Source organism: Hakea prostrata, chromosome 7 (assembly GCF_041222555.1).
Source record: "Hakea prostrata isolate BN-2017 chromosome 7, UWA_Hpros_2, whole genome shotgun sequence".
In the NCBI taxonomy this organism is placed as follows: Eukaryota; Viridiplantae; Streptophyta; class Magnoliopsida; order Proteales; family Proteaceae; genus Hakea; species Hakea prostrata.
In genome coordinates, this window is record NC_142606.1 from 72148533 (window position 1) to 72170311 (window position 21779).

Genomic DNA, 21779 nt, shown 5'->3' on the forward strand with positions numbered 1-21779 from the left:
GGTTGAATACAGATTCTTATTGCTAAATCCTGGCCGAGATATTAGTGTCATTATTTTTTGAATATATTGACTGAAATTAGTTAAGACCAACTGGACATGGTAGATGGCAAAACAAGATTTCCTTCAATCAGAGAGTATTTTTAGATTAAATAACAGCCAATTTAGGGTTTTCCTAACGGCGAATTTGATTAAAACTGCCCAGGGTTATTTGATTGTTTTCTGTTTTTTATTTTTTTTATTTAATTATTCTAAATAAATTCATAAAAGGTTCTGATAATTTTTTTATTTTGTTTTTTTTTCTCCTTGGGTTTAAGTTCAGTTTTTAATTGAGTTCTAATTGTGTTCCTTAGATAATTAACTATACTTGTCATAAAATCATAGAAAATTGTAGAAGTGAGAATTGTAGAGGATGTTTTTTACGTTACGTGGCTTAATTTTTACACGTTTTTTTTTTTTTTTGTTAAATGTTTCCTGTATTTCCCTTCTGTATTTTCACTGATTTTTCAGAGTTTAAGAGTTTAAGAGCACTTGGCGTCATTGTGCCAAGAAAACTCAGATTCGCGTATACCCGTCGTCTGGCACTCTGTTAAGATCGATGGGAACTATGATTTAAACGATCTCTATCGTGGGCTTCCTCCGGATTGAAGCTTGTAACCACGAAACTGTTTGAAGTCGCATCAAATCCTTATCAATGAAGGTGACCATCTTGTGTTTGTTATAGATTGCTTTTTTCCCCCAAACCTGTGACGTTTGCGCCCAGTCTTCTTCATTATCAGTTTCTCTATATAAGTTGGTGTTAGCTTCTTGCACTGTTTATCGGTTGTGTAGCTGGGTTTTTCTTTTCTGTTCTTCAATGGCGACTTCCTCTGTTTCTTCTCCTCTCTGCACATGGCTTGTCGCCGCTTGCATGTCCGTTTCTGGCGACAAAGGGCAACCGTTCAAGCCTTCTGCTTTTCAGTCTTCAGAGAGATTGAGTAGGAGGGCTCGCAGAAAGATAATTGCATCGAAATGCAGTGCTGGCGGTCACCATTTCCAAGGGGGTTCGATTTCGGCCATTGGTGGATCGAGTATACGATGTCTCGTGAGTTCTTGTTTGGCATTTGAACCGTGCGACGAGTATTACAGCTCCAAAGGGTTGTCTTCTTTGGGCTTCTTCGGTGACAATGGGTTTTCAATGTTCGGGTCGAGTGATGGACAGATGATTCGAAAGCAGAGACGGATGAATCGTGCAGCCCACTCAGGTGATTTATTTTTTTGCTTTTAGTACGATTTATTGTGTTATGATTATGTTATCTCTTCAGTTGATTAACTTTAATGAATTCTTCTTTTACTTTTTCGTTTCATATGCATCAGCCAGCTTTCAGTAGTTTCTCTTTCCTTTCTGCTTGCGTTTGTTTACGTTGTATAGTCGCTGCACATGCGTGTGTTTATGAACTACTGCAACTACTAGTATTACTACTGTGCAATTCAATTGAATAGCGTTTTATTTAATTCCTTTTTCTTTTGCCCATTTATGGTGGGAGTTGTGATTATTCTTCTTGTTGCAGGGAAGACCATGGCCGTAGCTGTGCAACCTGTAAAGGAAGTTGTAAGAAAAAAGATTGTCACAACACAAAGAAGGGTTGTCGTGACGGGAATGGGTGTGGTGACTCCAATTGGTCATGATCCTGATACCTTCTATAGAAATCTCCTTGAGGGTGTTAGTGGCATAAGTGAGATTGAGGCATTTGACTGTGCCGAGTTTCCTACGGTAAATCTTCTCATTGATCTCTTCCATAGCAACACCTTTAGCTTTCTTGGATTTTGACACATTATAGTTTTCCTAGAGAATTGCTGGAGAAATCAAATCTTTCACATCAGATGGATGGGTTGCTCCTAAACTATCCAAAAGGGCAGACAAGTTTATGATTTACATGCTAACAGCTGGCAAGAAGGCTTTGGCGCATGGGGGAGTTACTGAAGAAGTAATGCATGATTTAAGAAAAGATAAATGCGGGGTTTTAGTTGGCTCTGCGATGGGTGGTATGAAGGTAATTTGTAAATCATCTGCATTATCCACTGGGTTTAGTATCCCAGTAACAGGCTCTAATATGGAGCAAACCATGTGAAGGATTGGATTGTTGTTGTATACTTAATTCTTAACCCCTTCACATTTCCCCCCCCATTAATTGTTCATCTTTGAAACGAGAAATGTTTGGCCTTCTGAGTTTTACCTTTATATAACGGGTAACACCCCTGAACAAGTCTGCTATATGTGTTTGCAAAGGGCTTGTGCGTCCTTCATAAATCTTGTTAATTTTTGAAGCTTAGATAGAGGAGGAAACAAAGGTCAGTCTGCTTCTGTTACCTATACGTTTGGCAGGATTTGTTGTATCTGTAGCCAGTGCTTCATGGCGGTTCCCTGTTTTTATTTCCCGACTTCATGAGTGGGACTCAGAAACTTCCCTAGTAGAAACAAAATTTCTTAGCCTCCTAGAGGCATGCCATGTTAAAAGTAAACCGTACATTAGTTGTTTTATTCTGCAAATCACTTTCTTCCTCTAATTGGTTAGCAATTATGACCAGGTGTTTAATGATGGACTCGAAGCTTTGAGGGTTTCATATAAGAAAATGAATCCTTTTTGTGTCCCTTTTGCTACAACAAACATGGGATCTGCAGTGCTTGCGATGGATATAGTAAGCATAGCTTAATATTTGCTGGAAATTAAGTTGCACTTTGATGGATTTGTAGATTTTGAATGAATCCTCTGCGGCTACTTATTCAATACTTGGGTTCAGGGATGGATGGGCCCAAACTATTCAATCTCAACTGCCTGTGCAACAAGTAACTTTTGTATACTGAATGCAGCGAATCATATTATTAGAGGCGAAGCTGTAAGTGCCTCACTTTGGTTTTGCCTAGTTGTTGACTATGATTTATGCTAGGACTCTCTATCTCTCACTCTCTCTGTACCGGTCTACTGTAGTTTGTTTGCCATTCTTCATATTTTCACTGTCAATTAAAATTATCTAATAGTGAAATCAGGCAGGGGATTGCTTTCCCAGCCTTGTGCATAGTGTGACAGCACTTTGGGTTCCAGATGTACAGTGGGCCCCAGATGAATTCGGGCGGGGGGTTTGAGCCCACTGTATGACAGGAATCTTTGCCATCATCACAATATGTGCACATTTTGCTACCTTAATCATCAACTAAAATCATTGTTCCTCCCTTTTTTCTTTTCCATTTTGGTTTTTTTTTTTTTTTTTTTTTCTCTCCTTTTTTCCCTTCCTTTTTCTTTTGGTTGGGGGTTGCGTGGGTTGGAGGATCGTTTTCTAATTCGTTGAATGCTTGTAGGATATGATGCTTTGTGGTGGCTCTGAAGCGGCAGTCATACCTATTGGTATTAAGCTTCTTCCTTTCTCCTCCTTGAAGTGTTTGGAGTCGTCAATCTCTTTGAGCATCTGACTGTTTTGATCGACTGTAACTAACTGTAACTGCAGGCTTGGGAGGTTTTGTGGCATGCAGAGCACTTTCTAAGAGGAACAGTGATCCTACTAAAGCTTCACGCCCTTGGGATATTGTAAGATAAATAATTTAAAAACTTTACAAGACTTCAGCTTAGAATGGAAGTTGGGCCAAAATATAAATGATTGACTTTGACAAGTAATGATTTCATTGATTAGAAATATATGATAATTCATCAAATATAAATGTAACTCTTGGCTTATAGTTATTGATCTCATTAGAGTTTAGTAAGGTTCTGATCGTGTATAAAAGCGATAATGAGAGCTAAAACCAGTAGAAAGAGTGGGCATGCTGCTCACGGTGTGACCCTCTAAAAATCACTGAAATTCTTTTCCGTCTCTTTTCTTAATTACCATGTGGGCCCCCTATATGATGAACTGGCATCCGTAATATACTTGCTGTCCCTGGGCTTGCATTACATCAAAAATATTTACGATCACCTAATTAGATATTGAGCTAATTGTTCTGGGGTTTACTTCTGGTGCTTCATTTCAGTTACTTGGATATTGTCATTTTTGAAACAGAATGTAATGTGTTCATTGCCAGAATCGTGATGGATTTGTTATGGGAGAAGGAGCTGGGGTTCTGCTTTTAGAAGAACTAGAGCATGCTAAGGTACAGTCTCATCAATTCATTTTTGTAGTCAGTGCATAATAAAAGTCGCATGAGGGTTTGTAACATGCGGCTACAAATGGTTTTGTTTTAAATGCTTTCATTTTTATTTATTCTATAGGAAAGGGGTGCAAAGATTTATGCAGAGTTTCTTGGTGGAAGCTTTACCTGTGATGCCTATCACATGACTGAGCCTCATCCTGATGGTATGTAATCAAACCTTGTAGGTATGGCACGGGCCACGACCATTACCTAAAATTTGTTGTGTGGACAGGGCTGTGTAACAGTAGCTGATCCTCTTATTGGGATTTTGTTTCTATATATATATTATTCTCTCTCACTCTTTCTATTTGCAATTTACAAAATTCTTATAGTTACGCAGCAAGAGACAGTGTCTTCAATTTGCGCACAGGTGAGGAAGACGTAGTGAAAGAAACAATAGCAAGGGGAAAAAAGAGAGGAATCTCATTGGGCTTCTTTCCATCTGTCATTCTTTTTGTTGATAATATTAAGTTTAATAATTATACCTGTAATGAAACCAAAACCTCTATTGAAGATCAATCGAAGATAGAGTAGAGAGAAGACGAGAGAAAGAGAGAAGAAAACAAAAAAAAGAGATGGGGAGAGGGACGACTCTAGCAAGCCTCTCCCTTCTAGTTTGCACTTTATTTATAACTGGTACAAGCTTAAGATTAGATCCCAATATCTGATGGGATACATAAAAAAATAAAATCAACTAAAAAGGAAAGACAATATTCCACCAAATCAACCAGCTTGACCACTTGATTTTATATTTCCGTGATCCTATTGCCTTATTTGATTTTATATGCTCCACGATCCACTTTCCTTATTTGATTTCATATTCTCCATGATCCGCTTCCCTTATTTGATTTTATATGCTTCACGATCCTCTTTCCTTATTGAAATGTCAATGATACCCTTATTGCAAAATTTGAGGCACAAGTAGGGATAACTACCAATTTATTATGTAGGTCAACTTTGGAATCAAAATATTTTAAACTCAATAGAATGAAGATGGAATATCTAGTGTGTAACTTCGGTTGGGAATGACAAATAATGAAGTGGTGAAAAATTGATGAGTAAGAGATTCTGTAAAGCTATTATTATAGGTACCTTTGCTCAATCATCGAAGAATGTCATATAGAGGGTGATGCTTCCCAAAGAACTAAAATACTGGGGATGAAGTGGAGAGGTGCGTTTGAGGCTTTTTGTGATCGATGTATTTCTTTTAAGCTCAAAGGATAATTTTATATGATCGTCGTTCGACTAGTTATGATGTGTGGTGTATAATGTTGGGCTGTTAAAAAACTTCATATAAATAAACTCAGTGTAGTAGAAATAGGGGTGCTAAATTGGATGAGTGGCAAACTAGGAAGGATAAAGTAAGGAATAATCATATTGGAGCTGGTTTGTGAGTAGATTCAACAAATGATATGCTACGATAAAGTCATTTGAGGTGGGTACGACCATGTCTAACGGAGAATTTTTAATGCCTTCCTATGCAGGAGTGATTTAGTTCAGATTGATGGAACTAAAAGAGCTAGGGGCAGACCTAAAATGACCTTGTGAGAAGTGGTGAGAAAGGTTATGCATGAATTAGGCGTTGTAACTAGTATGACCTCAAATACAGCTGACTGGAAGGCAGGGATCCATGTAGGCATGTAGCCAACCTCATTTAGTTGGGATTAGGCTTGTCGTTTTTGTTGTATTGCACAATTGGACTACTTAACCCAATGCCGACAAAACGACAGTAGTATCCTTATTATCCATTAGTTACAAATTCCTAGTTGCTCAATATATAATGCCAATAAGAACTGGTCCTTATGAATCTCCATAAGTTGGTAGCTGGTTCTCCCATACTTTGTTTGTACCAACCTAGGTTGAAATTCTTATGGAGTAACGTGAACTCCAATTCATTGGGATTAACGCTAATGGGCTTTGTTTCCACAATACAGAAAACATGGGCATGAATGGACAATGGGGAAAGGTAACTCCTGAAGAATTTGTAGCTTCAATATCCCCATATATGGTCTGAATCATAGATGCAAACCCCCACCCCCTTTTTCTTAAAAAAGGAAAAAAGATTAGTATTAGATCTGAATATGCTTCTTCACTTGACCTCGTAACTGTATAAATGTATTTGCTTCTGTAAGCCAATATCTTATATATGGATGATGTCCGTAAGCATTTGTTTATATCAAAATCTGTATTGCAAGCTTTCTCTAATCTGGGGGAAGTTCTGATACCAAGTTGTGTAGCAGGAGTTTGTCTGAAGATGTTCCAAAAAGTTGAGGAACAAAAAAAGAGAAAAAGTAGGAGAAAAAAAAAAGAAACAAAGAAACAAAGAAGTGGAGACCTAATGGGGTTGGCCGTCCGACTTACCTTTTATCAATAAATATTGGGGTTACCTCTGTAAGTAAATGTGGGACACAGAAGTCTAATACAAAAAGCTTTAATTATAATAACAGAGTATGTTCTCACATTAGGACCTCCAGAACATGCTGTGGTGGTAGCCTCGTGCACTGGATATGTCCTTATCATGCTCCAACATTTCTAGGTCCTTTTGTATATTACATTCTATTGTCAGCTGGATTAAATTGGAAGCTGTGTGGTGGTAGTCCCCTTATGAAGTCAACTATTAGGACGTGTGTATCTTGCATTTAAAAGGAATGTACCTTTAAGATGCTGTATTTAATGCCTAGTGATTGCAGATGGACGAACATTCATTTTCAGTTTTATCATTTGAACCTACAGGGACTGGGATATTTCTTTGCATGGAGAAAGCCTTGGCTCAATCTGGGGTAGCCAGAGAAGATGTCAATTACATCAATGCACATGCTACATCTACCCCTGCTGGTGACCTGAAAGAGTACCAAGCTCTCATTCGTTGTTTTGGGCGAAATCCCGAGGTAATATATAATATGAATGCAATAATTTAAATAATGATGTTTGCATATTATGAGCATGTGGCATGCTTGGCCGTGTTTCTAATTTCTGCAGCTGAGAGTGAACTCTACAAAATCCATGACGGGTCACCTATTAGGAGCAGCTGGTGCTATTGAAGCTGTTGCAACAGTGCAGGTAACCAGCTTGTTGCTTTCTTATTTAAATAAATTTGGTAAAAGCATCTTATATTTGTCAGATGTATGGATGAGTTGGAATTTCATACTTCTATTTTATGAGGAAGGCTTTGATTATCCATGTTTAACTGTTGTTGCATCTGGCCTGGGGAATGGTTTCCATAGCTCATTATGTTCATGATTGAAGTGGATAGCTGCTTACATAATGTTTATTATCTCTGTTTTGAACAAGTGATTTGATCTGTTTTTTATGGTTTTGTACTTATGTGGAAAGAATTTATTTTTGTTCCTGAGTATAATCACCAAGACCAGGAATGTTGACTTCTCTTGGTCATCAGATGCTGCACAAAATTCTAGCAGTTCTCAATCTATTTTTGGTAGTTTTGGGGGTTGTTGCTTATCTTTATGAAAATGAATTGATATTTAGTCGGCAATTCAATTGTCCATGATCACATTTTGTCCACAGAATGCTGAAGAATACCTCTGATAGTTGCTGGCTATTTGGCAATAGATATTGAAGATTTGGCTGACCCAGAGACTCCCTTGAAGATTTCAGGCTTCATGGGGAATGCTACAGTCTCTCAACCTGGAGGTTTTGGTTATTTGTGATGGATTGAGGGCCCTCTTCGGATTCAAGTAGAGGCATTCTTTGCTTGTATCTGGTTGTACCTTTATTATTAGATTTTGTTTATATGTTTACTAGTAATTTTGGGGCTTTGCATGCACCCCCTCAGAAAAAAGGCTGTTTTTATGGAACCCCCAGTAAAGTGCAACTCACATTCACACACTCCAAACCTAACACTGTTAATGCTCAGAATAAAATATGTGTGAAATGACTAACTACCCTTGCTTAAGTGGAGGTAATTGTGAAATTGCCTTTTTGCCCGCGACCTTCTTTCTTCTTCCTTCCTTCTATCTCAAGTCGACATTGCCACTGCTACAATCCTCACCTGGCAGCTCTCCAGTGTCATCTTGCATCACTACCAACTCCAGAACCCTCACTCTTTGTTCTTGTTTATGGCCGGGGAAGGTAAAATCCATAGTCCCTTGCTTGATGAAAGATTGTAGAGAGGAAATCTTCTTCTGCAGCTGCCTCTATAAGCTTTAAAATTTATATGTTTCCTACGCTTCTGCCTTTCCTTCTCCATGTTGTAACATACTGTCACTGATGTATTATAAGTCAAGGGTTTCTACTCTCTAATCATTCTATGAAAATTTCAATCAGTGCACAGAGGAGAAAACTGAGGGGGGGAGAAGGCAGTGGGAATCGAATTATGTGCTGGTGTAGGGTTTCTATGAACTCAATTCAATCAGAGGCTTGAGAGTTTGGAATTGGAAACAAGATTGTGGACCCTAAAATGAAGAGGGTTTATTCAATGGGTTCATAGAATTTGACTTGCTCAAGGCAACAAGCTCCTCTCTTTTTTAGAAACCTCATATTCCATGTTTACTACATCAGTTTTCCTCATGAGCAAATATTTTCTACTCATACTCAGTTTCAACCTTAATATGTTAAAGGGGTCTTGAAGACTTTCCATTCTTCTTCACCTCCCCCCCTGCCTCTTTGTTTGAATCACCTTCTGTCTTACTTTTTCTCTGTCATCATCATCTTCTTCACCATCGAATCCAATTATTGTCAATTTCTCTTCAATTTCAAGTAAACCTCAGAACAAGGGCATTTCTACCGATGTAAGGATTTTTTGATTTGATGATTATTCTGAAGGTGCTGGTACCAGAGAAGAGTGGGGAGAAACTAGATGGAGAGAGGGGGTGAGAAAAGGTTTGAGGTCAAAGGACATTTTGTCACATTAGACACACCTTGAGGAGCAATTCGGCTATTTTGTAAAAAAATTGAGATCTAATGGACCCACGGCTTAACGGAATGGATGGTTTTTGATTCATTTGTAACTTATACCTTTTGTGGACGGGGTGCATGAAAACTGAATTTTTTAAATGGGGGTGGGGGTGCATGAAAAAACCCCTTTATTTTATTTTTATGAATTGGGGTGGGGAGGTTGGGGTGTGGGTGTGGGAGGGAAGGTACAATGGCCCCTTGGAAGCCCCCCCCTTTGTTTTTACTTGGATAGAGGTAACTTCTCCGGCATTTATCTATTTTGGATAGGGTTTGACCTGCATTGGACCACGTGGTTGATTTGGGATTGTGGACCTTTTTTTTTGGGTCACAGATTTTTTACTATAGAACCTTAGGTCTGAACAACGAACAAAATCCAATTGCTAGGGGAAGAGGGCAAGTGGTATCCTTTTGTTCTGGATTGCCTAAGATGTTATCTTTTTGGCATTTAGCTATAAATTATTTAAGAGGTCTGGATAATGAGGTGTTTTGTATTTTCTGTTGTTTGGAGTCAGTTATGTTCATTGATTATATGAAGGGCACTGTGATGTATAGCTAGTATAGCTTGTATGGTAAAATCTTTAGAATTTGGCTTCAACTGCGTTCAGTTGTATGAAGCCATGGTGGTGAAGGTGGAGGACTCTTAAAAACTACTGGTTGTCTTCTAGGGCTCCTCATATCTGCTCCCTTCTTTATAACTGTTATGCTTTGACTATAGAAATTGATCAGTTGTAACCTATGTTGCTCTAAAATCCTGTTTGTCAGTGCAGGCGAACTGACTTGCAAAACATGCGCTCGACCATGTTGGTCGAGTAATGCCTCCGACAAGCAAGTTAGTGAATGCACACAGCCTTAGAAGTAGAACACAAGTTGCAGATCTGTCAATGCTAGGTGGAGTAGTAGAAGAATGCGTACCTGTTACTAGCAAAGGTGTAGGTTTATATAGATTTTACATAGTTACCTTGACCGTGTGATCCGTTTCCCAAACACTTGTTGTCCGTCAGATGTAAGGTTAATAGTAATTGAGTTCAATCTGGACTCCTTAACCAGTTCAAACTCCTTGATTCGTCCAAGTGCTTATCTTGAATGTTAAGGAGGTTTGTTATAGTTCAAACAGTGTATGTTGCTTAGTGTACACGCTATATGATTTAGTTCGTTCATGGTCCGACCAAGATCTGGCCAGTCTGGTTCATCCTTGGTTGATGATCATATCAACATTTTTACTTGCCTTTGTGTTTTCAATCATTTCTATCTCAGATACCTACATTCTTCAAAGTTCACCTCAATTGATAAATCAAACGTGGAATTGCCATCCACAGATCCTTCAAGCTTCTCAAGAACCTACAAAACCCTTCCAAAAGGTGAGCGGGCAAGACTTAAGAGCACAATCCCATGAGCTCCTTTCATCATTCTTCCCTATTACCCTATTCTTCTTCATTGGCCCTAAATCCCTACCAGAAGTCTGCAAAAGGTGACTGACACTTTATCACAAACTTGAGACACCCTATAAACCAACCCAACTAAACATAGCACAAAACAATGTCACATGCCTCATCAACTCATGTAGCTAAGGGTGTCCAATTGGGCCATTGTTTAGTGGAAGACTCTTTTTTTGGCCTATGGTTGTATTCTAAGGGCAGTGAGATTGTTATTTTTGTATTATTATTGTAATCAATGTTTAAAATCTCGTCTCATCTCGATTTCTCGACTTGACAGCGAGATGTTAAAATTTTGCCAAAATTGGGGCGAAACGTGGTACACCCTATATACCTTGCTTTGGTTGCATATTTTGGTGGGTTTTAGGTGTTTTTTGGGACTTTTTTTTTGTAGAGCTTAATTTGAGGCCAATAAACACTGTCAATGTTATTTTTGACAAAAACCTAACACAAACTGATCTTCTAGATTTGCAGATGCTTGCGTCTATATGCAGACAAAACTGGATCATGTATTTTCATAAATTTAAACATGGGTATACAAGAAAACATTGAAACTTCCGTTAAATGCAAGAACAAATAATGAGCAGTAGCCAAGTACAATATACAATTACAATTTAAACCCCATGAAATTCTTGAAATTTCCCCGAAATGCCAAAATTGTCGAAATTCAATCAGTTTAGGTAGGCTCAAGATGACCAAAATTTTGTGTAATTTAGTGCCATGATTATGATGTGCATTTTCCTGAGCCCAAGATCTTTATTTAAGGGGATGCATTGGATTAATTATATACACAAGCTTGTGTGGGTCCCATGTGCTGTTAAGTTATTTTATTCTAGAAAGAGTCTTTTCAGTATGGTTTTGGTCAGTTTCCTTTTGGTTATGATAATTCTTTCGATATGTTACTATTTTGGATTATTTTCAAGTTTTAATTTTCAAATGGATTTAGGTTAGATTTTAGGTACTAATTTGGAATACTTAATTTTGTTAAAGGACTGCTCAATCTGGTTTTGGAAACTCCATTAGTTCCAGGAATTCTAATTTCAGATTCCTTGGTTCACAGTTTTAGGAATTAGGGATTTTTCTACTTTGTGAGCTCTGTAAAGAAGTGCCTTTCCTTTCTCTCCCTCCTTGATGCCCCTTATCCTCTTTCTTAAGTCCCCCACAGCAGATCTTTCTTTTGATCTGCATTGCATGTCTGCGTAACAGTTTATCTTTGATCCTCCCCCCCCCCCCGGTAACCTCCATCTCCTCTCTTTTCCTTTTTCTTAAGGCTGCTACAAAAGGTCTTTCTTTTGATCTGCATTACGTGCCAGCTTCACAGTTTATCTTTGAGGATGCTCCAAAAATCTACTTATCTTAGATGCAATTACTGGCAATTTTTATGGGATGAGGTGATTTGCCTCCATTGATTTTTCCCCAGCATACGACTCTTGTAGCCTTCCACTTTGAGTGAGTAGGTCTGTTGATTTAACCACCTCTCCAAATGGCAACATAATTTATAATCATCCTTGCATCTATTCGTTCGTCGTTTTGAAGTAACTCTGCAACCCCACTTGTAAAGGTAAAAATCTTAGTATTTGCTCATTTTTCTTCTCTTTTTCTTAACCAGATGTTTGCAAGATCGGCTGCTGCTGTAGTATATTATGTTGATGGTTTGTAAGAACAATATACATTGGGTATGCAAACTCCTATATCAGGCATCCTAATCCTGGGTTCCTTGTTCCTGATTTTCTTCCCATTGTAAGATTTAAGCCAGCTATGATGTACGGTGCAGAGTGTTGGGCTGTTAAAAAGAATCATATAGATAAACTCAGTATAGCAGAAATGAGGATGCTAAGATGGATGAGTGGCAAAACTAGGATGGATAAGATAAGAAACGATCATATTAGAGTTGGGCTGGGAGTTGCTCCCATAAGTGATAAGCTTAGAGAAAGTCGTTTGAGGTGGCACGGCCACGTTCAACGGAGACCTATAAATGCTCCTGGACAGAGAAGTGATATAATCCATATTGAAGGAACTAGAAGAGTTAGGGGTAGACCTAAGATAACCTTAGGAGAAGTGGTGAGAAAGGATATGTATAGCTTAGGCCTTGTATCTAGCATGGCCTCGAACAGAACTGATTGGAGGGCAAGAATCCATGTAGCCGACCCCATTTAGTTGGGACAAGGCTTAGTGTTGTTGTTGTTGTTGTTGTTGTTGTTGTTGTAAGATTTAAGCCAGAAACCATCTGTTTCTGAAAACACTGCACAATCCTGTTGGAGCCTATCTTATAAAGGTAATGCTTACCTGTTGGAGTGCTGCTTGGCTTCTGCTAAGACGCTTTAAGTTCATAAATGCAGCCTCAAAGTTTAACTTGATTTGGAGGCTTGGCAGAGTAGTTCTGTCAATTTCTTCAGTCCTGGCTCTTCTGCCTCCTTTCTTTGGCTGAAGGTTGAAGACAACCTTCCTTCTCCCTCCCACGATAGGCCTCATGTTGTAGATCAATGGGTGTTTGAGAAAACTCAGCAAGAACCTTTTCAGGTTCATGCTCCCCTTCCCCAAATTGAATCAATATACTTAGGAGATTTCTTCCAGTTTGGTGGGCTCCATACCCACCACTTGTGGAGATGTATTAGGTCTTGCTGCTGCTTGAGAGGAGACATTTCAGGAGAGTTGCAGGAGATGATTTTTAGGAGATTATTTTGACCCAGATTTTGAGTGGGCAACGTGGTCAATGTGGTGGAGGATAGGGAAGAGAATTGACGGCTTTGTTATTCCTAGATTTTAGGGACTTATTAAGTTAAGGAAAAAAACATTTGTGTGGAGGATCCTGATCACGTAACATGGTTGTCTGAAATCTTTTTGTCTGAGAAGAACTCCCGCCAGATAGTGCAGGCTCAGCGAGCCCTTAGGAATCCAAATTTTGGAACAGTAAAAGAATTTGTGGCCGAGTTTGAGGCCTCCATGGATCCATTTTTATGAGGGTTTTTTCTTATGAGGTCGTGTACAACACCCAATGTGTGGTAGAGGACTCTTTTGGGTATATTTTTAGTTTTTTTCTATTTGACTTTTTTTTTCCTGTTATTTGATGCAATTTGAGTCAGGGAAAATTTAGGAATTAATTTCCAAGTAAAAATATTGAGTTCTATTTCTTTCTAGAAATTTGTTACTATTAATCAATTGTTTCAATAAATATGAGGCAAAGCTTAAACAAGCCAAGTCGAGTTTGAGACTTTGAGGATAAAAATGAGTTTGATTAAAACCATCAAAGGTTTTGAGATACTGCTGAGACAGTAAGATGTCCATGCTATGAGAGGTGAGACACAAAGGAGAGGGTGATAAGCTCCATCTGATTTATCTTATCCCATTCTATCTTACTTATTTTTGTTTTCCTTTTCAATCTCTGCATGAAATATGTTGGTGATCTGAGAATTATTTAAAAGAGTAAATCTTCTTCTAAACAAGGTGTTCAATCTCCTAGTGTATCCTGCAATTGAATATTAAATTTTGGGAATCAGTTAAGTACCTAATGAATCTTACTTGATTGGAAGATTTGAGTCATCTGAGCATCTTAAAAGTTTATTATTAGATTTATTAATCATGTTTATGATCCTGCTTGAGGATAGTCATTGGTAATCCAGCTCCACATTAGCCATCTTCTTTTGTTTATTCAATCCACCTCCATTGTTACTATCATCTTCTGCATTTCCAATTTAACATCCACTCATAATCTTGCTCTTGTCTTTTAGTTCCTTTTCAGTTTACCCGTTCATCATTTATGTAAGTTTTATTCCTTCACTTCAGCTTTTTTCCTTTCTTTTGAAGCCACATAGCTTGGCCAAGCTGTCACAGAGACAAGTGACCATGGCCTTCCAAGCTGGGGTATCCATGACGGTATTTGCGTCCCATGGAACATAAGAAAAGGAAATACAAGCAAATTAGGTTACAAGGTGTTGAGAAACACAATTTTGGTAGAATGGCTTATTGATCAATGTGATCTCAAGCCCTCTATTTATAATTAAGTGAAAAATACATTATTACATAAATACCCTTACTTGGGTAACAAGAAATAGAAATTTACATGAATAAAAACTCTAATAGAATTGGATTCCTAGTAGAACTCAACCAACGCAAGGTCTGAATATTAGAGACAATCAACACCTAGTGTGATGGTGGGAACGGGAAACAAATAAACCTTTGGCAAGACAAATTGATGCAGAATTGGCAGCATATACAAGGAAGAGAAAAACCCAATGGTCAAGCCCATCAAAGCCTATGGATATGATCCAAAACAGCCCATGGCTTGCATGGGCTAGGACTATTGTAGTGGGATAAAATGAGCCCATGGTTTCATGGGCTTGGATTACTTTAGTGGGAGAATATCAACCCACTATTTTGAACTAAGCCCAAGTCTAGCTTTGAAAAGTCAACAAAAGGAGCTAGTAGGTGGTGTTGGTTAGTGGTGGGGTATAGTAGGTGGATATTTCTATTATTGTTTTGACTAGTGGTGTTGGGTGGTAGTTGGATGTTTCAATTATTGTTTTGACTAGTGGTCTTGGGTAGTAGTTGGATGTTTCCATTAATGTTTGTAGTAGGTTGTGTTAGCTAGTGGTTGGATGTTACCATTAATGTTTGTCTCTTTAGAATGCTATATAAAGAGACTAATGTAAGTGGTGAAGACACAACTTATGAATTGAAATCAAATTGCTTGCTAGCATTCCTCCTCTTTGGAGAACCCTTGTGTTTGATCAATGTAGGTTGGTGTTTGATCCAATCGATCCACCTTGCTGTGTGAAGCCCGGGTGTCACATGTTACATTGTTATTGTCACTTTCTTCATTATAGTTCTGCCCCTATTTGAAGATTTATTCAGCCCGTTATAATATCATTCTGGTTTTAGCCCTCTTTTCCATCTAAACTTTGTTTCACCTTAAGTCCATCAAATTTGCAATTGACTCCCTGTGAAAAGGTCCTATTTGGGTACTGTTTTGATCAATCAAATTCGGTATCTGCGTTACAAATGGATCCCATCAGCTCATGATCAGAAGATGTAGTCTCCTAGACCACAGAGCTGCACTATTTATCGTGTCTTAGATCATCGATCAAGACACACAAGCATGTAAACTTCCAACTCTTTACTCTTGGCTTGTACCAATTGATGTTGAAGCAATCTTAAAGATATCACGTAGTTGCTTTGAATTAAAGAGGACTATTTATATTAGGGTGCATGGGCTATTGGTGTTTTCTCAATAAATCAGCATATAACAGATTGGTGGCAACAGAGGAGGAAGCAAGCACGTCTCTGCAGGCTTCATCACCAAGAAACTGGAAATGGGAAGGCATTTAGGCTTCAACCTGGGATTGGATTTGGTCAGCGAAAATGCTTCCAAAAGTAAGATCTCTTTTCTAGAGGATTTGCAATGACGGCCTCGCAACTGGAAGCAGCATCCTTAGCTCAAGTTCAATGTCGGCCATCATGTAGGCATTGTGGCTTCTCTATTGAGTCAGAAGTTCACTTGTTCTTAGGTTGCCCTTATGCAGTGGCAATTGGTTTGGTACCTCTCCGATACGTGCCCCTAACAAGCAGCTCTCCAATGATGATTCAGTGGCTTGGGAGTTGGCAATAATTTTTTTTATAAATTTATAGGAGTGCCATATGTTCAGTATTGAGCCTTTAGTATCATTGGCGGGCACACAGGTGACCCCAATAAGGTGTTTTGTGCCAAGTGGTATCTGACCAAACTTTGCCATTGGCTCCTTCATGTTTAACTGTTTAAGTTTAGAGTCTGCACCCAATAGAAAGCATTCTAATTGTTAATTGATGAAGGCCAAAGTGACAATTTAATCTCATGGTCTTCCCAGGAAACCCTAAAATTCACCCAGCCCTAACCAACCATCAGTTTGCTCTCAAGTTTGGATCAAACCATCCTCACCCTCAAGCCTCAACTAGAAATTAGGTCCTTGGTGGAGCCCTAGTTCCTGCTGAAAACAATAAACTCACCCAAGATTCTACTTTTAGAAGCTGAAAGCTGGCCCTACGTTGCTGAAACTTTAATTCCAACAATTAAACCATCCGCTGAACTCCAAACCTTCATTGATAGACTCCTCTACACTGACTTGACATAACCTGACCATCAAACCTAAATCTTACCAACCCTATGCTGATTTGACCTAAACACCTTACATTACTTAAGATGGTAAAACATTCTAAAAATTGGAAGTGCCATATATTACTTATTTTGATAATAAGAGTGAAATATATCTATATCTATATCTATATTTATATATTTCCATAGAGATTTTGAGAACATTCATGCACACCAAATAAAAGTTTGACGGAACAAACTCCTTTCAGTATAAATCAGATTTCAGCAATTTTGGATTTGTTGGAAAGCTGCTTTTGTGATCTTCCTAACACAAAAAGTCTTTTCATAATAAAACCATTTGGCTAGTCAAATTCTTTGAGAACAAGGACATCTCTCTAAATAGAGAGCAATTTAGTTACTCATAGATAAGATCATAAGATTTTTTTTACTAAAAAAAATATGAATCAATTGTGAGAGTAGGTATATCATGACAATGACCAATTCCAAGAACTGTATAAACCTACTGTGTGTTTTAGTTGTTTCAAACTTCCTATTGGTTGCTTTTCTTGTTCTGCTGTCTTCTAGCTCTATGTTGATTTTTGATGACTAGATGTCCCATAACATTGATTTTGATGACTTCATATGGCTTAATGTTGATTTTTGATGACTTGGTATGACTTAATGTTGATTTTTGATAACTGGGATGACTTACTGTTGATTTCAATGATATGAGGTGTATATTGTATAGCTTAAGAACTAGGGGCAGGCCTAAGATAATCTTAAGAGAAGTGGTGAGAAAGGATATGCATAGCTGAGACCTTCTATCTACCTTGGACCTTTGCCTCAAACAGAGCTGATTGGAAGGGAAGAATCCATCTAGCCAACATCATTTAGTTCGGACAAGGTTTGTTGTTGTTGTATTGTAAGTTTTACATACTAAATGTAAAATATCCCAGAATTTGTAACCAGTAACTGGTAAAAAGAAGAGAGAATAGTTGGAGAGTAGGGCTGGGCGATGAGGTTCTCATAGGAGAAATTCTCACAACTGAGAGCGACACAAATGGTACTCAAGTGTTGGGTAGTGCATCCCACTTGTTGAATTCCATTTGTGTGGATCAAATGTGTATGAGAAACTGATCCTGCCTCGGGGAAAAGGGTAGGGGAAGACCCCTCAGGAAACAATGACGAGCCTGTTCATCAGGGTATCCCTTAGGGGGGGGGTTTCGAGGGGAGGGCAAGGCCAGTGTAGAGATAACATAAAAAAGATGGCATTCGAAATTGAGTCAAAGCACTAAGATTGGAAGTCCATCCACAAAGGGGATGCTACATCTGAATGTGACTGGTGGCAGACTGGCAGTACTGATATAGGATGCTGCTCTGCAATGTTATGAGTAAAGTCATGTCCATCCTAATTCCTAATCCACTCTCTCTGAAGGGAGAGAAGCCTACTTCTGGCTGGTCAGAAGCTGCGGATCCCTTTCCAATCCTGGTAGAAAAAGGGACTGAAATAAAAAGGTGATCTGTCTTCGACTCCATACAAACCAACAAGGAGGGAAGACCTGTACATGGTGATAAATAATCCCTGAGTGGGAGGTAACTGGAGGACTGGTGGAGAAAGCGACCAGGGAACCAAATACGCTTGTGCCAAGGGATGGAGGGACCTTCTAAAATAGATTAGATCCCAGGCAGAGGAGTTGAACCTGCTGGAGGGAGAATGGGACCAAATGACTACCAAGACCAGCCTGTGAGGTAGGATCAGATGGAGGAAATGGTTGAGGGGGACACTAGGGTTTGGGTTGGGGTGGAGGGAAGGGTGACCACACACCTAGATGATAGAGGCCACAGGGAGCTCTGGCTAGAAAGGAAGGGTAAAGTGATCTGGCTCTAACAAACCCCAGGGAGTCTTAGTTTTGGGCATCTTCTTAGCCCAGTCTGATTTATTCATGGCCTTTTTCGTTTGACCAATTTTTGGGGCTGTTCCTCTTCTATAGTATACATGTGGTTTCCTGGGCCTTTCGTCCATTGATTTCCTCATGCTCCTTGGGCTTTTTCCTGGTAAATTATGTTAACAAATTTGGAAAAAAATTGAAATTGAAATTATTCCAGAGACTAATCGTCCTCTTTGAGGCTTTGCACACTATTTTAGTTAGGGAACTTGATTGCAATTAGGCCACAAAAGCCCATTTTAAGGCCTGTTACTTTTACGGCTATATTCATGTTCTGTTGGGATTGTTGTACATAATTATCCAGAGAATCCTTTAAATATACTTCTTGCTGTGGGTAATGCTGATGCCATAGTTGATGGAAAATGATATGCAATATGCTTCTTTGTCTCCTTTGTTTTTGACAGCTTGTACTCTCTTTGTTATCCTGTGAAAGCTAATGTGATCCTACCATTTTTCTCTCTGTTCATAATTTTCAGGCAATAAAAACGGGGTGGGTGCATCCAAATATCAATCTCGAAAATCCTGATAAAGGAGTGGTATGGTTCTTTATCCTGGTCATATTAATAAAAAACTGTACCCTAACCGACCCCCCTATCCAACCCCACACCATAAAGAAACTGTTTTTGTAGCTATATTTTCTGGCACTTATTTCAGATGTACATTTGACTCATCAAGAAATCTGTGATGAAACTGTCAATTGATTTTCTGTACTCAACCCAACCATGCCTTGTTCCAAACTAACAGGTTCAATTATATGAATCCTAGTTCACCTTTCAACTCTTGTAGTAAATGATACATGACATTAGAGGCAGTGAAAAAATTTCTACGATGGGACTTTAATTTCAAATCAGAGGTTTTGTGGGGTAGGGGTCTTAGTTCTGCACCTATTGTTTTGTTTTGTTTTGTTTTGTTTTTTTCCTTCAATGTGGACAACTGAAGATAGCCTTTGGAGGGCGCTGTAACATGTAAGTGCAACTGTGCAACTGATCATTTAACTGTAAAATGCCAGATCGGTCTATGATTTGGTACAATTAACTTTCCTTGTTCCCTCACGGGTCCATTAATAGCTAGCAACAAAGAGGAAATTTATCTTCTGTTTGGTTGGAGATTTGCAATTGATGTGTAAGGAGTACCACATTAGCATCACATTGTTAACCATGTTTAACATTCCATTGCAGTGTTATGTCACATGTATTTGTCTGACATGAAAAAAATTTAATTAGGATACAAATGTGCTGGTGGGCCCCAAGAAGGAACGACTGGACATAAAGGTCGCACTATCTAATTCATTTGGCTTTGGAGGTCACAATTCCTCCATCATATTTGCTCCCTACAAGTAACTTTGGGAGGTGTAGGTATGTTTCTCTCACGTTGGCTTATTATTATTATTATTTTTTTTTTTGAAGATTTGAGGAACACTCTCGGTATTCTAGGTGGTCTGGAGAGTTTATGAGGTTATCTCCCTATGACTGTCTGATAGTTCTTTGTGTGAGAATGGGTAGTGGCTAGTTCCTGGTAACGTTTGCTTTAAATTCGTAAGAACTAGAAAGGAATGAAATTGTGCAGAAAGCTGAATGTTAGACCTATCATATACAACTAATGCCTGATCTATTGTCATAATTGGTTCTTTGTTGTGGATTTGAAGTTTTCTGCCTTTGACTCTGGTACCCATAAACTTTTCCAATATATGGAATTTTGTAACCAGTCTGGAAAGTGCAATTTGCCGAGCATCTAATCAACAACACTGTTGGAAGATGTGAACACGATGGTTTATTGATTGCTATGGGTTTTATGAGTCATCTGAGATGCTGCATTTTTTCTCTTCTGAGGTTTATGATAATTTCATAGGCAGATATCTGCATCTTCTCTAATCTGCACAGCACTTGTATTAAAGTCTTGTGAGAATGAACTGTCTACTTTTGAGTGGTTTAATGGATGACTAATGGAAGTGTTTATGGTGTATTTGAGCAGAGCACCTGGAGATGGTCTTTGTTGCAATAACCAGTGCTACTGGCTTTTCTTAAACATCGAATCTGCAGCCGTACATGATCACTGGTTTTCTGTGTCTGGGAACGAACTTCACATACATTGCTCTTCCGGCAAGCTTTACAAATGTTAAATAACAGTAAACAGCCTGTCTTGGAAAATATTTTTCTTCGTTTGGGAGAGAGGAAAGAGGAGAGAGGAGAGGGGGGGAAGGTAGAGGGTCTGAATGGTTTGTAAATGTAAAGAAAAGTTTTCTATTTCAGTTTATGTTTTTTTTTTTAATCTAGACCCTGAATCTGCAGAATTAATTTTGTGATGGCAGTGTGGTGGCTTGGTATGACCTAGTTTCTGTGGAGGTGAATCTTAAGGTTCTCCTCACATCATGGACCATGGGTTTTGTTTGTTTGTTTGTTTGTTTGCTTATCTAGGGCTTGACATTGCTCAAGCCATTTGACATTTAACCATAAAAGTCACAGAATTCAGGCCATGCTACATGGTCCACTACAGGCCAAGTAGCTAGTTTCAAAAGGGAATCCATATTCTGCATTGATAAGGTTTGTTAGATATAGGACTCTTTCTTAACTATATGTTGGAGATGTCACTTAGATGTGTGAGAGGAATACAATCCATCACAATTCCCAACTACCCACTCCCCACAAAGAAAAATGAAAATATTAAGAATGGTAATTTAATTGTGAAATGGTGAATTCCTGCTCTCCTAATTCTGAAGGCCACAAGATCATTATTATTATTTTTTTTTTTTTTAAATTGCTTGGATGTTGTGCATTAAATATGCAGTTCCGTTCCGTGTTGCGTGCGGTCGAGTTCAAAACTAAAATTGAGATTTCGTCGTGTAAAAGTTATTTTCAATGCTTGTGCAAAATGAATGGTTGAAATTGAAATTTTGAGCCTCGTTTCGATCTCAAGCGTATGCTGTGCAATGTTGCGTATTAATTAAGCAACACCCAAGCAAGCCTTCACCTCTAAATAGAAACTAAGTTGACATATATCCAATCATAGTAGAGGGTATGGTGATTGGTTCAACCTTATTTATCTTCTCGTTGAATAAATAATAGAACACCGGAGAAGGTATGGTGATTGGTGAGTGAGCCAATGATTTATGAGCAGGTCTAGGTCTGGTGGGTCCCGGGGACCAGTCAGATAATGCCCATTAACCGTTCCTCAAGGATTTGGTTGCACAGGGCCCCCACTCTCACGTGGGCGGATTTGATTTTGCCCTTTTGGGGTTTAGAGACTGGCCCTGATATTTCTCCCCT

General features: G+C 38.7%; 1 protein-coding gene across 1 annotated transcript; it reads left to right on the forward strand.

Annotated features, from left to right (window-relative positions):
* The first annotated feature begins 416 nt into the window (after positions 1-416).
* On the forward strand, positions 417-21088 carry LOC149011992 (3-oxoacyl-[acyl-carrier-protein] synthase II, chloroplastic-like). The gene is made up of 14 exons (XM_089161791.1): positions 417-1241; positions 1548-1750; positions 1827-2030; positions 2566-2676; positions 2779-2874; positions 3335-3380; positions 3481-3560; positions 4052-4120; positions 4239-4323; positions 6893-7047; positions 7139-7219; positions 18993-19052; positions 19740-19871; positions 20488-21088. Exons 1-13 carry the CDS (start codon positions 854-856, stop codon positions 19854-19856), a joined length of 1695 nt encoding a protein of 564 aa, XP_089017917.1. The 5' UTR covers positions 417-853; the 3' UTR covers positions 19857-19871; positions 20488-21088.
* The last annotated feature ends 691 nt before the right edge of the window (positions 21089-21779 follow it).

Excerpts from the sequence above, each read along its gene's own strand:
- LOC149011992 (XM_089161791.1), top strand. The coding sequence starts at position 854 with ATGGCGACTTCCTCTGTTTCTTCTCCTCTCTGCACATGGCTTGTCGCC. Across the intron at positions 1,242-1,547 it reads GAATCGTGCAGCCCACTCAG|GGAAGACCATGGCCGTAGCT; the intron begins GTGATTTATTTT and ends TTCTTGTTGCAG. Across the intron at positions 2,677-2,778 it reads CAGTGCTTGCGATGGATATA|GGATGGATGGGCCCAAACTA; the intron begins GTAAGCATAGCT and ends ACTTGGGTTCAG.